The sequence below is a fragment of the Mycteria americana genome, chromosome 10, assembly GCF_035582795.1.
Source record: "Mycteria americana isolate JAX WOST 10 ecotype Jacksonville Zoo and Gardens chromosome 10, USCA_MyAme_1.0, whole genome shotgun sequence".
NCBI classification, from domain to species: domain Eukaryota; kingdom Metazoa; phylum Chordata; class Aves; order Ciconiiformes; family Ciconiidae; genus Mycteria; species Mycteria americana.
In genome coordinates this window covers 16,510,125-16,526,170 of record NC_134374.1, presented here as the reverse complement: position 1 = coordinate 16,526,170, position 16,046 = coordinate 16,510,125, and the positions used below count along the sequence as shown (strand labels likewise).

The window sequence follows — 16,046 nt, the reverse complement described above, 5'->3', positions numbered from 1 at the left end:
GGAATGTTACAGTGTCACTGTGAGGGGATTGCAGGCATAACTGCACTGGCTTCCTTCGGATTCCTCTTTAGGTAGAGATTTGCTTTCCCATATGAATTTTGGTATGAATATTTTCACAATATATGGTCAAAGAAATTGTATTAACTGACTCATATATAGGGCAGTACTGTCAACACCTTCTTCTAATTATTCTCTTCCAGTAATTGGAACAGCTGCAGTTTAGTAGATTGAAAACCCAGAGGTAGAGGCATGAGGAGCATCCATGTGAAGGGGAAAGAGCTGAATAAGGAAGACAAACTATCACACTGTCAGTTTTTTAGGGATCCTGAAGAGAAATGTTATGCATCCTTATTTGCTTCTATTCAGTCTAGGCTTGTGCCTTTGGAGCCATGTTTAAAATGCTGAAACGATTTGATGTTGAAATGATTATTGCATTTGAGCTCCATGACTCTGATGTGAATATTTTACTGGATTTTGGGGGGTTGTGTTTTATTTTCTTCTATATCAAAATGGTCTTGTGTAGTAGTATGCATCAGCTCAGTGGGCTGGTAGTTGTAAGATATGCAAAAGACCAGAGCAATTCCTTCCAGTGCCAAACTGAGTTTCTGCCTTCAGTTTGGAGCAAGCTCTGTTAGCGCTAATATCATATAATAACATATATCCATTTTAAAATGGAAACATGGCTTTGAATCAATGAATTTTTAGAACATAAGTGTTGGGGGAAAAAAATCTCAAAAGTCTGAAGATGTTTACTGGTCTTAACCTATTAACTAAGACCAGTTAACCAGATGTTAACTGGTCTTAACCCATTTTAACCTATTTTTGTGTGTTGGCATATTTTCTTATATGAACAAACATCTATTAGTAGAAAAATAGTCTAATGTTAGAAAACAATATTTGTGACACAAATATTTAGACCATTGTTTTCATTTCTAGATGAAAATGGGAGATGTAAATCACACAGTCACTGTAACTTTGAACATTTTTCTTTCTGTAAGGCTAAAATAAGCCTGGGATTCTGGAAATGCAGATGATTTTTCAGGTCACACTAGAAAAGGTTTGCAAGATTTGAGAAAGTTTCCATATAGCATAACCCTATTTCCACCTAGTGCTTTTGGTTCCTCCGGTACTTAGTAGATGAATAAAAGGAGGGAGGTAAGCAGCTTGTTAGAGCAGAACAGCAAATCTTTTAACCACAGCAAATCACTTGACTGAGCAAATATTTTTCAGTTTTGTTTTTAACAATTTAAGGGCTGGAAAAAGAAGTTAAACTCAATCTGTGCAAACTGATGAGAATCCAGCAACATGTCTAGAAGTAAACTTCTCCTCTGCTTAGTTTTCCTGCAAAAATTCATGTGGCATTTCAAGGCTAAGAAAAAAATATTTTCAGACTAGTATAGTTTTATGTTGCCACTGGGCTCTGATTCATCTTTCTGTCTGTGACAACTTCTTCTTTGAACAACCATGAGGAGAAGTCTTATGGGAAATGCAGAGATAGTTTAAAAGTTTTGTTGCAAGTATACATGCCCCAGGAATGTAAGCATGCTGGGCTGTAAGAGGAGAACTGGTGTTTTATAATGCAGGTAAAAGGCAGCAAAGGCATACGTATTGACAGTTGGTATGTACGAAACAACATGGTAGCAGCTTGGTGTTCAGGTTGTACAAAGGAAAGAAGAGGATATCACAAGAAAAAGAGAATGACAAGGGAAGTGGTTTTAGCTACATTCCTACCCTGAAGGTCAGGGAGAGCTTGCAGAGGCAAAGATGCTGTGATCAGCACGCTTGCAAGGGGTGGTTCTGTGTCCACGGTGCTTTGTCCACGTGCTTGCAGAGTACGGTGCTGCGTGCCTGCTCCTCTCATTTGGGGCCAAATCTTGCTTGTTGTTCAATAGTGAAGAAGGCTTTGGGGTGGGGGTGGAGGAACAGAAATAAGAAATGCCTTGCTCCTTTAAGCACTCTACGTACCTTCTTTTTGTGGGATCAGAGCTGCGCTGCTGTACAGCCTCTATCAATAGCTTCTGGCCTTGCTAACAGCTCAGGTCTGTAAAATGGCAGCTTGGGATCTTGCCTTTGGTCTTTTTGTTTTCTTTTTTTCTTCTTATGCCACCTGTTCAGTTACTTTATGGAGGAGTTTTCTGCAGAAGTGCTTGATACCCTGTCAGTTATTTTGCTGTCAGTCTGCTCAGTGCAGCTTTGGAAATACTAGTGTGGAAATGATTGCTTAAAACCCAAAGACTTCCTCTTTCTCATCTTTTGTATACAGAATAAAAGATAGGTAAGAAACTCAGATAATAAGTAGAATCTGGCTTTAAGCAAGTTATAAATGGTAAATGCTTTTAATCTTGAACATGAACTTGCTTGTGAGAAAAATACAGAAAACAAGCCTCTTGAATGGGCCCAAGAAGCTGTTTAATCTGTGCAGTTATCATGGGTCTTCAGCATTCGAGAGAGCTTTAAACTTAAAGAAAAGCAGATCTCCAGTTTGGTTTGTTTTCATAGCACTTCTCTAGGAATAACTGTTTCCTCGGCAAGTAGGATTCTGCACAGAGCTGTAATGCTGCTTTTGGCCTTCAGCACCAATTAATTTGGGGATGAGTGGCAAAGCAATGTAAGGTGAGAATGGAAAGTGTAGTATATTCAGTGGGCACAATGCACTCCAGAAAATGAGGTTGTTATTCCCATATTTTTAAATGTGTAACTAAACCGTTATTTTGAAGTCTTAATTAAAATAACAGAATAATATACTGTAACTTTCTGTTGTCTTAGGTTTAGTTTATGTAAAGCATAGAATACATTTAGGTAATCTTTTTCCCTGGGAATACGCAACTGATTTGTGATTGTCAGGAAGAAAATGGTATTTATTTTTTTTTCTCCTTATGTGCAGATAGATGATTCATTTCTCATGTGGTTCTTCTTTTGCAAGAGAAAAGCATTTGCCTATTTTTAGAGTACCTGGCACTGCTACTTCCTTCAATTCCATATTTTGTAGATTGGCTGTTTGATCAAGTAGTGTGTGCTGGACATTAGGAGGAGATGAAGTTGGGCAGTGCTTGGGATTCATACACTTTAAAAAAAAAAAAAAAGTTACGTTTACTGCTACTGGGTTTTCTGTAAAGGTTTTAATTAGGTTGTTTGTAAATTAAATGAAAAATAAATGGGAATAGAAGCACTGAAAGGAGAGTAGGTATTTGAGCACTAATGCTGCCCTCTATGCTGAATGATCTTATTGGGGTCAGAAGTGGGAAGTAACTGCTTTCTGGGTGTGCATTGATTGACTTAAATACCAGTCAATGCTTGGGGATGACTGTGGGGCTTTAGTTGGCTTTTATTTTACTGGTCAAAAGGGTATTTCAAGAGTTACTTTTGAAAAAGTGGCCCACTGATTGTACTTGGCCTCATTCTTTTGTGTTAGTAATGCTGCTGTTAATAAACAAAACGTGTAATCAGCTCCTTGGGGTTGGCAGAGCAGGAAGATACAGACTTTCAAAGCGGTTACCAGTTGGTTGCACTGGCTGTGCACTCAACGTGAGAAGGGAGTAACAGCATTTGCTCATTGGATTTTAAGACAGTTTCTGTATGATGGCAAATGCAAAAGCAAAATTGGGTCTATGAATTCAAAATCGTGATATTTTTCTTTGTGGTTATAATAGCTGCTATCTAACATCTCTTTCAACTTAACTTTTAGGCCTTCAGTGCAGAGAAGGCATGATCTTGTAGTCTGGTGTTACATATATGTATGAGACTGTACACAATATTTACAGTGCGTGCAGGCAAGCATGGCTGGTTGGCATGTAAATGCATGAATTCTTTTACTAAAAGTAAGACTTCTTTATGCTGAAACTGCATACTTGCTCTCTGCAGGGTTAGTGTTTCTTAATATTTATAGCATATAAACACTGTTGTCTTACACAGCAAATGTCTGTTCAGCATTCAAGTAGCAGTTTCTCTGAAATTTGCCTGTGTTAATGCTGCTCGTGTAATTTAGAACTTTTTCAAAGAAGTGGGAGAGCGCTCTTCAATCATTTGTCTGATAGGTGCATCTGGTTTTGAATTAGTCCTCAGCTCTGATCATCCTGGGTTATTTTAGTTCCTTGCCTGTCGTTCTGGTAACAGCATCAAATGCTCAAAACTATTAAAATGTTTGCCCAAAATAATAATGATCAGAAGCAGCAATTATTCCCCGGTGATTTCATCCCAAAAATTAACTTAACAGTGTAGGTTTCACCATTACGAAAAACCTATCAAAGTGTTATTAAATGTTATTAAAATGTTTAAGTTTATAGAAATTCTGCTCCTGGTTCTATTCTTTATTGCTGAGTAGTGTGACAGGGTGTTGGCTTTTTTGTGATAGGATTAAGCTGTCCTGATGAACAGAAGAATGGTCATGCTGTACAAAGACTATTCTGAAATCTGTAGAATAAACGTCTTAGTGTTGTTCTAGTCTACTGTGGTAATACATTAAAAGTGGTGTTTTTAATTTTTTTTTCTCGTAAGGGAGTCAATATAGTTGAAGCTCTGCCTTATTTTCCCTAGAAACCTGCTCTGCTTATGCACAATATGCTATTAAATTCTCCATTCCCTTTTTAATAGCTTGCCTTCTAAACTCCCCGCTGTCATCAGCCCCGGGAGGTCACCAAGCAGAGCACAGAGTTGCAGAGTGGTCCCTGATGGACACCTGCGTGACTGTCTGCCTCGTCACTTCTTCAGGCAATTTGTGAGCTGCTGGGGGGGGCGTTCAGAATTAGATTGTTGATAGCGTCCCTACAAGGACTGCTATTAACAGCGTGCTACTCTCTGCTTCTCTACTGCAGAAGACAGAGTGATATTTGTGTTCCCATAGCATGTTGTAAAATGCATGAGATTTTGCTCATCCTCCTTGGAAATGAGAATAGGAAAAAGAGAGCATCCTGAACCAGAAGCTATTAGAAGAGCATGCAGAAACCTGCAGCGATTTGTGCTTTATTTTGTTTTCCTAGCTATGGATTAGAAGGACTGATTTTTGCAATGGGCTTTTTCCATAATGGCATTCTCGTATTGTTTGGTCAGAGCTTGCAAAGGAGGAAAACAGGCTGCTGAATTTAGTCACTGATCTCTATTAGCCGTGGCCTAAGGCTATGCTGAGATTTATATCCCATTTGTATTGTTGCAGCTCAAAAGAAGAATGTTCAGAGGATGACAAGTGTATTCTGAGTAGGTATGTTGTTTCATTTTCATATGAAACCCATTTTTTTTTTTCTGCTTCCATTGGTCAGAAATGAGGTTAATAGGAAGAGAATATAGTACAATGCTGCAGTGTCCCTGTTAAGGTAGAACAATAGCATCAGAAACAGTTCTTTAAAAATTACCTGCTTTTATTAAATAAAGCTGCATTGTGCTGGTGTGCACAGTGCAGTCTTTTTTTTTTTTTTTTTTTTTTAAACATATACTGCAGTCAGCGCTTCCCTAACGAGGTGGCACTATTGTTGAGTTAGAAGGATAGAATCATCATATTGCTTTAGGGGACAGCAGAATTTAAAAGGAGATGCCTTGCAGCCCTGTTTTACAGATTGGAAGGATCGGTTTAAGGGCATTGGCAGAATCATTTCCTTGTTCTTAGCAGCAGCCACTGCTGTGTCAGTAGTGTGTGGAATGGAAGTCCTAGTTGGTAGTCTGTTATGGAAACGCTGTTTACTGTTATTGTAGTACCGTGGTGACAACATGCCATTGAAATGGAAAACGAGCTCTCCTGCTATCTGGAAATTCCCAGTTCCTGTGCTTAAAACATCCAGGTCATCGCCACTTTCTCCAGCATACATGTAAGTGAGAGAAATGAGGATAATAAGGTGGGATTGCTTTTGTGAGACTACCCTGTGGCAAAATACCCTGTTATATATTAAATGACATTGGCACTCAGAATTTTACTTTGTTTTCTGTGTAGACCCCCCCAGATTTTATCCTGGATGTTTCATGATGGATGTTGTGTCGAGTCTTTCCCTCTTTGTTGAAACGTAGAGAAATTGTGCAGATTAAGCCATATTCATAATAATACCGTGTATGTTCATTTGAAAAGTTCGTGTTGCTGTTAATTTGTAGCGCTGATCTTGAATTGACAAGTTAAGCTTTGAGGCAGGCTTTCTTTGTAGTGTATATGCTAACATTTCCTCCTCCTGACTATTACACTTGGAATTTAAACATGGAATCACCTGCTGTATTGTACTGCACTTTTCGTGTAAGTTCTTGTATAAAAGAAATAATCCTGCTTTGGTCTTGTTTTATTCTTGAAAGTCTTGGCCTTAATACAAATTGAATGTCTTTTTATGAAGTTACAAGAAAAGCTTAAAACATAAATATAAATCATTCATATCTGAATACTTACATAGTTATGCAGTTTGTCCATGTAAAGTAGCTTCACATAAGAGTATTTTAATGCACATGGAAACAGTATGCCTTTGTCTTGCCAAATCTCGGTGGAGCTTTTGTTCACCTTTTGTTGCTGTGAGTTCTGTGTTAGCATATACAGGTGGCTTTTTTCCTTCTGTGAAATAAAACTAAGCATAGGGTACTGAATCGCTTCTGCCTCTATTTAAGGAAGCAGCTCTTTTGAAAATGAGGAAGAGTTGCTTTAAAATGCACAAGTAGCAGTGTAGATGACTTCTGTATCTGGAAATTACTATAAAGACTATTACTTTCCAATAGTATTCCAGCCTAATATCTACAATACTAGTACTTTTAAGCTTGCATTGTCTTTTTGCAGATAGGCTTTTGCTCCTGCTGCTCTAGGGACATGCTGTAAGAAATAGGTGTTTACAGGTCCTCTAAATGTCGTCTTTTTTGGTTGTTGCTGAGAATTGCATTGATAAGTAGCAGAGCTGAAACAATACAATGCCGTATGCGTGGTCACTATTGTTCTCGGTCAGAAAGGCTGGGGTTTAAGGAGCTAACCTGGCTGTATAGAACCTGTGTTCTATAGGCTGTATAGAACCTGCTGTGCACACTCCAATTTTAAGATAAATTTTCATGGAAGTGTTTCAGCCTTTTCACTCACTGAATGCATCAAATATGTTTAAGGCTACCAGAAATAAGCTGTTTCCAAAAAAATGCTACTTATTATGACTTTTTAAAAAATATGACTAAATACAAAGAAAGTATAATGATAAAGAAAGAGTTGTGAGGCATTTGAACCTATTTCAGGGAAACGCTGTCTTTAGTGTTGTATATTATGTTTTTGTTTTTTAAACTATAGTACTTATTAAATGCAAGAAAAATCAGAAATAGCCTAATCTGATCTATCTGCTGCTGAAACTGAGCATTTCTTTTGTGTGTCGCCTTTAAATTGCTAATCTAGCTCTGTGTATGCTCCGGCTTTTATGATGGGGATCATGTAGCTGATTATCTCACTGTGGTGGAAGTATGTGAACAGGTTTAGTGATCATACTGAACTATATGATGCCGAGCTTATCTGGAGCATGAGAAATATGTGATCAGCAGCCTTAATCTTTTTATAATGAGTCGATGTATCCCAGTGTTTATGGAGACATTTCTTCACTGGCACACAATCCTGACATTAGCAGGACTCTTAAATCTAATGTTAAAATTATTCATATACTTTATAATAAAGAATGAGAAACATTACAAAATGGCACCTATTTAATTAGGCAGTATATATCAACTGATAAAACCTTGCAATTTAGGTTGACCAGTAAAATAAGTGATGGAATTCATTATCTTCATTGCAGAGATTCCAGTAAAATTGATACTGTTTTATGTGATCTGATGTTTTTCACATTCATATTTATAAGTTTTCTTTTGTAAGTAGTACTCTGCACATTGGCAAAAGGCTTATGTTTTGAGTAAAAGATTCAGGAATAAGTGGCATGTGATGTGGAACATGTATCCATGTAAAATAAATGACCATAAAAGCCTTGAATTCACAGATGGACACTTCTGTACTTGATATTTTGGATCTGGAGTATACAAAGGTATAATTGAGCTTTTAATCCCTTAATACTTGACACCTTAATCTTATAAAATAGGTTTGTATTGTAATTTGGAATGTAAAGTAGGGAGGTCTTAAAGGTGAGTTGGGTTTTTTTTGGGTACTTAAAATGAAATTCCAATTTTTCAGGTTTTTCTAGTAAAGTTGACCTTAACTTTAAAAGCTTCATCTTGCTTATGATTTACAAGTAACTTATCTAGACATTAAACCGATTGTCAGGACACATGGATTTTATTAGTGTTTTACTTGGTCTGTGTACACGATACCTGAACTCTGCCTTAGTTTCCCTGTATTGAAATGCCGAGACTGGCGGTTACGAGCACATTTAGCTTCCTGGATGAAGCGGGCATCTACGTACAAAGTACTACTGTAGAACAGTTCACTGTCCTGCAAGCTGTGCAGCTGGAGTGGTTTAGCTGCAGTCTCTGCTTGAGAAGTTTGCGGTAGTTCCCGAGGTGGGGAATGAGTATGAAGAGCTCGTCACAGAGGGTCCTCTGCTGCAGGAAACTTGTGGCTGGGTAGTACATGAAATAAAGGACCTGCTGAAGTTGAGCTGGTGACTTTGTAGGTGAGGACGTGATTCTGTTACTGGGAAGTCTGCTGGTTTTGCTGGGCCTGGTACTGCTTTTCTGGCAGTGGGAAAGGAGCAGCAGTGAATCGCTGCCTCTTGGCTGGTGGTTTTGTTTCCCACCAGTTATTTATTTGGGATATTTTCAGGATATCCTGACTGCAAGAGGTAACTTTTCATGTTACACAGAAGACGAAGGATCCCTCTGAAGGGAAATGCAGACATCTCCCGGCTTCTGGTGGAACTGGTCCAGAGTAGCCTGAGCTTTCCCCCAAGTTGATGGAGAGATCCAGTGACATTGCGTAGGGAAAATTAGATAGTATTAGAATTGGAGCACGGGCATGTGACCAATATATATAGGTGTAATACAGCCTGGCTTAGTGCATGGGTTAGGAACGTGCAGATATGTGTGCACGTGCATGCCTTTGTCAAGCTGCTTTACGTTTTCTTTCATGACACTTACGGTGTTGGGATTTAGAATATAGATTCCTTTTGTCAAAATGAGTGTGAAAGCTGTTACAGCAAGTTTATGCTCCATTAGTGAAATCGTATTCATATTTGCGGTTGTGTTGACTATATGGGGACAGACCTAGGTGACTTGGTGACTAGGTGATTATGTGGGCAGGTGAGCAGTTTCAGCAAGTGAATCAGAGAAAAGGACAAAGTGAGTAATACCGAGTTGGAAAAGTGGTATTCCTTGGCGTTGTAGCTATGTATTGATGGCCGCATGTTAAAAACAAACAAAAAAAGTGACTGACATAAGCAGAGGTTAAGAATTGAAGCACTACTTCAAGAGAGGGTGAGGAACAGTTCAGAATGTAGTTGTTATTATATAACAGCTTTGAGGTGTAAAGGAATATGTGTCCCAATTATTGTTCATGGGCCATGTAAATCTCGTGCACTAAGAACTAAGAGGAGAACTCTTTCTTATTAACATTAGCAATGTCATTTATGTTGTTTTCCAAAGTTGTGCACATCTTCCATTAACACAAATGGAAATGTTTGTGGAAACTGGAGATCAAAGTACTATGATGGACATCTGCAAAGAATTCAATAATGCAAAAATACTATTTTCAAAAATACTATGACATAGGATTATTCTATAATCCTGTGTCATGTGAGAATGATTGTTAGCTGTTTTCTGAAAAGCTAAATGTTCAGTTGTTTTTAGTCTCCAACATGCCGTGTTTAGAAATAAGTAAAATAAAAAAAACCATCATGCAGAATAATCTGTTTGTAAACTTAGTGCCTTCTATCCTTTTACATAGAATAGTGTGTTGATATTTTAAATGGAAACTATCCTTTGAATGTATTCATAAACAACTGACTAATGTTAGGAGAAATAAATAAATGCGATATTCCAAATATATTGCTATCAAAGGGTTTGCATCAGTCTGGCTATCGTGAGTTACGTGGCTGTGAAATTTGTCCGATAGGAAATGCTTTGCAGCAATGGAAATCGGTTCCTGTGCAGAAAAGTAGAATAAATTCTTAATACTCTGGAGTAATCAGTGTTAGTTTTAGCTGCTTATATAGGCTATATAGGTTAATGCTTTTGTGTCTTCTTTCAAATCCCTGATTTACTCTATAATGAGCTCTTTGAATTTATTCTATACAATGATATATACTTAAATGGGAAAAGGTGCGTATGCGTAATTCTTCAGACCATCTATATTAGGCAGTTCCCTTTTGTGAGACCACCCTATATGTGTCTACTGTCTTTATTGGTCATTTTTAGTAAATAAACCCTTTTGTTGGGCTCTTGAGCATTTGGCAGACTACATGGTATTCACACCAAAACACTCACCTGTTTTTGGCAACATTTCCAAAACAGACTCACCTGTCTTTGGTAACGTTTCCATTTTAAGCAATTATTTCCTAGGTATTTCAAATGTCAACATGTTGAAAGTCAATGTGCAGGTCACCCCAAATACTTCTTTAAACTAATCTGACAATGCATGCAAACAGATGAATTGGGCGGGTGGGGAATAGAAGGGGCTTATATCTTATAAATAGAAGACTGCTTTTAATCCCAGCAATTTTGTATCTGGAGTTTTCATTTGTGCCTGTTGATGTTGCTTTTGCTTTTTAAATAATAAGTATTTCAGTGGATTATTGTAAGTTCGAAATGTGAAATTTCATTGCAGTAATAAACTGGCAAAAACAAGGAAAAAACCAAACCTGGTTGTCATGAAGTTTCCCAGTGCTAGTGAATCTTCTGGGCAGACCTTTATAGGTGATGCTGTGGCTTACAAGCCCTCAAAGTCACATTCTCCTTTTATAGCGTGATGTTGCGATATTGACATTATGTTGTGACATGCTAAAGCATCTTTATTGAATTATCTTGAATGTGTTACTCAGCCTGTTCTGCCAGTTTGTAATTTTTGCCATTATTTCCTTGTGATTGTGGAAAACTCTTGTGCAATCACTTTCTACTCCCTGGGTTTTCTAGTGTTAGGCAGTATTTTCTGTTGAAGTTTGGATGGGGCCACCTATGGATTTTCATAAAGTACTTGGTGAATATTGGGGTTTTAAAATACTAGTCACTTGTTCTAAATGGTAATAGTAGGAATTGTAGTGTGATAATGTGTAGCTATAATGCTAAAGTGGAAGTGCACGTCTATATTATTACTGTAATATTTTGTCCAGCAATGACTGAGACTGTTGCAATATCCAAGTTGTAAAAATGTGTTCTTTCATGGGATGGACAAGTCACCCACACCTGTTATCTGGCATGCTTAGATTTAAACTCTTTATCATGTAGGGGGGGAAAATATTTTACAATATAAAGTAATTAATGCCCCCCTATGTTCTCCCCGGAGGATTGTAATAAAGGAATACTAAAACGACTGTGAGAAGTGACAAAGCAAGAGGAATGGTAGAGCAGACCTAGGCAGCAGAAAGAGCAGGCGTTAACTACCAAACCCTAATGTCAGAATCTTGTTTATGTTTTTTTGCTGGCTTTTAAGCTATCAAAATTATTCTGTACACTATATAGAGAGAAAAAAAAAAAGCCAACACTCTGGAAAGGAGTTGTTCCTAAATCTGTTACAGGAATATAGGGGATGTATATTCTAGGACCAAATCTTGAATGTGCAGGTGCCACCTTAGACATATATAGGTGTTTGTCCCTAAGGAGCCATTCTGTAAACTTAACAATTTCTATGTGTATGAAAACTAAATTTAAAGAAACATCAGGTAGAACTGTAATCTGCTGGTGCATGCAAAATGTTTTTCTTAAGTGTTTTGTAATGCACAGGAAGTATTAAGCTGCCTAGCTAAAATTATGACTTGCCTTTTGAACACTGAAGACCAAATATAAAGGGCAGAGAATAGGATGTGCACTGTCAGTCCAGCCTAAACTGTGAAACCTCTGAGTGACTGTTGTATTTTACCTTTCTGAATGTCAAGGAAATAAAGTAGTTCTGCTTCTGTAGAAAAGCTACAAAGCATGTGTATTTGCTTTGCCTTTTCTGTTTTTAATAGTAGGAATCAATAGACTGACACCAACTTTGGCAAAAAGTCTTTAGAGAACCGTTTCTAATTTAACATCATTAAACAATCTGAGTCTGCAAATTTAAGCTACAAATGGCTCAATGAATGTAAACCCTTTGTCAAATAGATAAATGTGGATGTGATACTCGGGCTCCCAGAGAGACTAAATACTATTAGGAACAAAAGCTTTATAGCAATGACTGAGCCAAATATTGCTTTGTTTCTGTGGAAAACAAATTTGAATTAACCAGCGGGCTGTAATTATGCTGCAAACAGCTTGAGACCTCTGACAGTTCAGTTGTTTAAGAAGGAATTTTGAGGAGAATATTTTCTGTGTGCATATCCTTGGGAAATCACACCGAAACAGTTGTTGCTCAGTCCTCTTCTGCTAACTTTGTGGGACCTAATTTTGGCTAGCTTTGGTCACAGTGTGGCCTTACTTGGAAGTGATAGAAAAAGGTTTAAGTGATGTTGAGAAAATCCTTGTTTCTCTGTTGTCCTCTTTTCCACCCAGATCCGTCGGTGTTTGGAACAGTGATTGCGTCTTCAGTCTGAGTGTTTCTAGTAGCTTTCTTCGTTTCTGTTGACATCGTGGGCTTGTGTGCTTGGGCAGAAGCTTTTTCTTAAGCTGGTGATTATGTGTTGAAGTCCAAAGAGACTTGACTGTATTAAAAAAAAAAAAAAAAAAAAAAAGTTAAAGGCTTGACTTTAATGCACTAGTCTCCAAAACTTTGCTTCTTGAAGAGCTTAAGGTTACCTTGAGCCTGACTCTGGTTGGAACAAGGTTCAGTGTCCCTGTCCTTCAAGTCGGTTTGAGGATGTTGTTCCCCTCATGGCCTTGCTAGCTTTGGTGATTGTCCTTGCAGAGCTGCTCAGGCTACATTGCTTCAGTACTTAATTTGCCCTTTAGACACCTTCTTAAGCTGGTCATTGCAATGAAGATCTCATGCTGTAACTGTGTCCAAACAGCAGTTAGAGACCTACCTGCCTCTGCTTGCTGCCCATTGGCATGTGTCTAGAAATGATCTTTGTCCTTCTCTGCTGATTTTGGGGCTTTGGAAGCTCTATATCCTCCTCTCCTGATGCTCTTGGCCAGAGCCTTGTGAAAGTAAAATGCCACTTCTCACTGGTTTGCTGTGCTATATAGAGCCTAGTTTTCTGTTCTCCTGGTACAGAACACCCTTAGTTAAGAGGAAAGGTGGAAAATGCATACAGGAACATCCTATTTGTTTTTTAATTTAAGAAACAGTAAGCTTGATTTTATGCCTTTCTCCTGGAGTGGAGATTTAGAAGAGCTCAGCATCAAGTTACTAAACAAATATTTAAATGTTCTGCTGTTACTGCTGTCCTTCTAATCTATAAACAAGGTCAGGTGTGAAAAGTGACATATGCAAATACAAATATCAGAGCATTGCCCAAGGTGAGCTTGGGCTGTAGCTGTAGCTACTTCTGAAAATCTCGCCCACAGTAGTTAAAATGCAGTGTTAATTCACTTGAGGTAAAGGTTTGCAGACTTCTGGTTGTGGTGGCCCCTTTCAAGTAAACAACATTAAAATAGAATTTTTAAGAAATGCAGTAACCTGATAAATGCAAAGTGTTTCTAGTGACATTATCAGCCTCTAGTTAATCTATTAAAAATACAGCCTTTAAACTGCTCAGTAAAAACAGTGACATCTGAAGCTGATGGCATGGGACTAGTGATCATAATAAGAAAGGAAAAAAAAAAAAGCCATGATTTGTACTCCTAATGCTTTGTGTGTATCACAGGTCATTTCAGTCCTACCTTCCAGCGCTGGTCTTACGTTCATCCTACTTTCAGATCTTTAGCAGCAGCCTTTGTCAGTACCTGTGTGCCCCCAAAGCAAGAACTGAAGTTTGCTGAACATGTCGGTTGGTCGGCCTGTTAAGAGAGGAGTTAACTTGCTCTGTCAAGCTATCAGAAGAAAAATGACCTTTTGCTTTTGTTTTCTTTTCTAGCTGGAGTCACATATCTATTTTAAAATGTAAACTTGCATTTTCTAGAGAAACTTTTGCTGTATTTTTGTAATAAGAAACCATTAACAAATTATAAAACTGGCTAGTTTTACTGGGTTACTGATACCACAAAGGAATTAAGTTAGAAACTCCTGTTAAAAAATAGTAATAAAAAGAACAGATAGTATTTTAGGGGAGGATAAGTGTAAAAGTAACTTCTTTGCCAGAATAAAGGATTTCATGAAATTGTATGGGTAGAAGATACGGAATGGAAGAAATGTGAAATACCATGATTGTGTAATTTGTTCATCTACATTATATTAATATTTGAATTTCTTAATAGAAGCATTATGAGACTTTCTTTTATACAATGCTGCCATATCAGTTATGCTTATTGAGCTCCTAGGTGGCCATGTAATTTGGGGAATTCCTGAATTCATTACTCACGAAGCTGGAACAGCTGTTCATACTGGGAAGACAGTAAGATAGTCAATACTTAAATTATTTTTTGGCAGACTAAGCATACTAAAATACTTTTTAGCAGATTATGCATACAAAGTAAAGAATTACTCTATAATAGTAAATGAAAGTTTCATTGTATTTCACTGGCCTTTTCATTAATAGGTTCATTAGCAAAATACATGCATAGCTGCATGTATAGGATAGCCCTGTAATATACCAAATTTTTTTGATAGATCATAAAATAGTAAAGATTTGTCTTGTAATAAGAATATCTTAATATGAAATTGAAATCTGGTTCCTTGCTTGCTAATAAATACCAGAGTACTGGCACATGCCAGGAGTGATTGCTGATGATGCCATTTACCAGTGACCAGAACACTTGCAGTCATGGTTCATTGGACAGTAATTTGACAGGGAAAATAAGGTTATAATCCTTTCAAAAACAAGCTATTGAGCTTCACCAAATTAAGAATTCACTGTCTGGCCAATATGGCTTTGGCAAGCTTTTGCTGAGTTATGTAAAGACTGTGGGTTTTAAATCAGAGAACATGCACTCTAAAATATCTGTAGCTGTAGGCTGATCTCCTTACTTTGTTTTCAAAGACTGTGCACTATGCTCTGACAATTTCAAACACATCAATGTTTTACTGATGTAAATGAACAAATCCCCAATAATATTCATAGTTGCCTTGTCTTTGTTGCATCAGAATGAGTTTAATTTCTGAAGAAAACATCATAACAGAATATTGTTTTATTTCATTCCTGCCACTGAGTGCTGTACAAAATGGCAATGCCTTATTTGAATATTTTAGTTGACAGTAAAACTTGTCTTGGTTTCCACAGGTCCCTGTTGTCATGGGTCACCTGGATGCCTCTGAACTGTTTTAACAGGTTAATATTTGCTAAGTGATTTAGAAAGCAATTTGGCTCTGTGAATCATGTTGTAACTCCAGTCAGTTCAAAAATATTCGTCAGTATTTGCTGGAAAGTTCCAGTACTTAAAGCATATTTTGAAGGAAGGTACAAATTGCAGTTATGCTAGAGGTGTGGACAGCTATGTTTGTCAGCAAGCCTCCAGCTAAGGATTGAGTGAATAAGGTTCAAGTTCTGGGCCCAACTACAGGGTCTCGTATCCTGTCCCTGGTCACAGGGTTAGTAGCTCTTCTGCTGTATACATATTTCGGTTTCAAACTTTAAAGTCAGTTCACAGTTTCCATAGTTCACTGTATTTAATCTAGACTGCATACAGAATTGGGAGCAGTAATGGACGGAAGTCCTGTAAATACTTTGGTCAGTCTGTGCATTTTCAAATTGCATATTTAGTATTCTTCTGAAATACTAAGCTCTCTAATGTTTGTGCCAGTCTTGATATTTACTCATGCCACTTCTCTATTATTTACTCATGCCACTTCTCTGTGCAGGTGCTAGCAATTAAACCTAGAAAATCATGAAGACCCATTGAGATGATTTTTCACCTTCCAGTGGTCTTTTCATTAACAGAAGTCAGGTGTTCTTGTTACCCTGCTATATTTTCTCCTGTGTTGTTACAAGATTTAGGGAATTATATACCTG

The 16,046-nt window shown here is 37.6% G+C and overlaps 1 protein-coding gene across 11 annotated transcripts in view; it reads left to right on the top strand.

Moving 5' to 3' along the window:
- The window catches only part of KLHL13 (kelch like family member 13), a 95,108-nt gene that overhangs the window by 45,607 nt on the left and 33,455 nt on the right, over nucleotides 1–16,046 (top strand). Inside the window, exon 1 of one of the 11 annotated variants that reach the window (XM_075512910.1) lies at nucleotides 5,115–5,194. The exons of the other annotated variants lie outside the window; for them this stretch is intronic. Coding sequence (XP_075369025.1) covers nucleotides 5,115–5,194 — 80 coding nt within the window. Of the gene's footprint in view, nucleotides 1–5,114; nucleotides 5,195–16,046 lie in introns of those variants that run through there. 11 annotated transcript variants of the gene reach the window in all.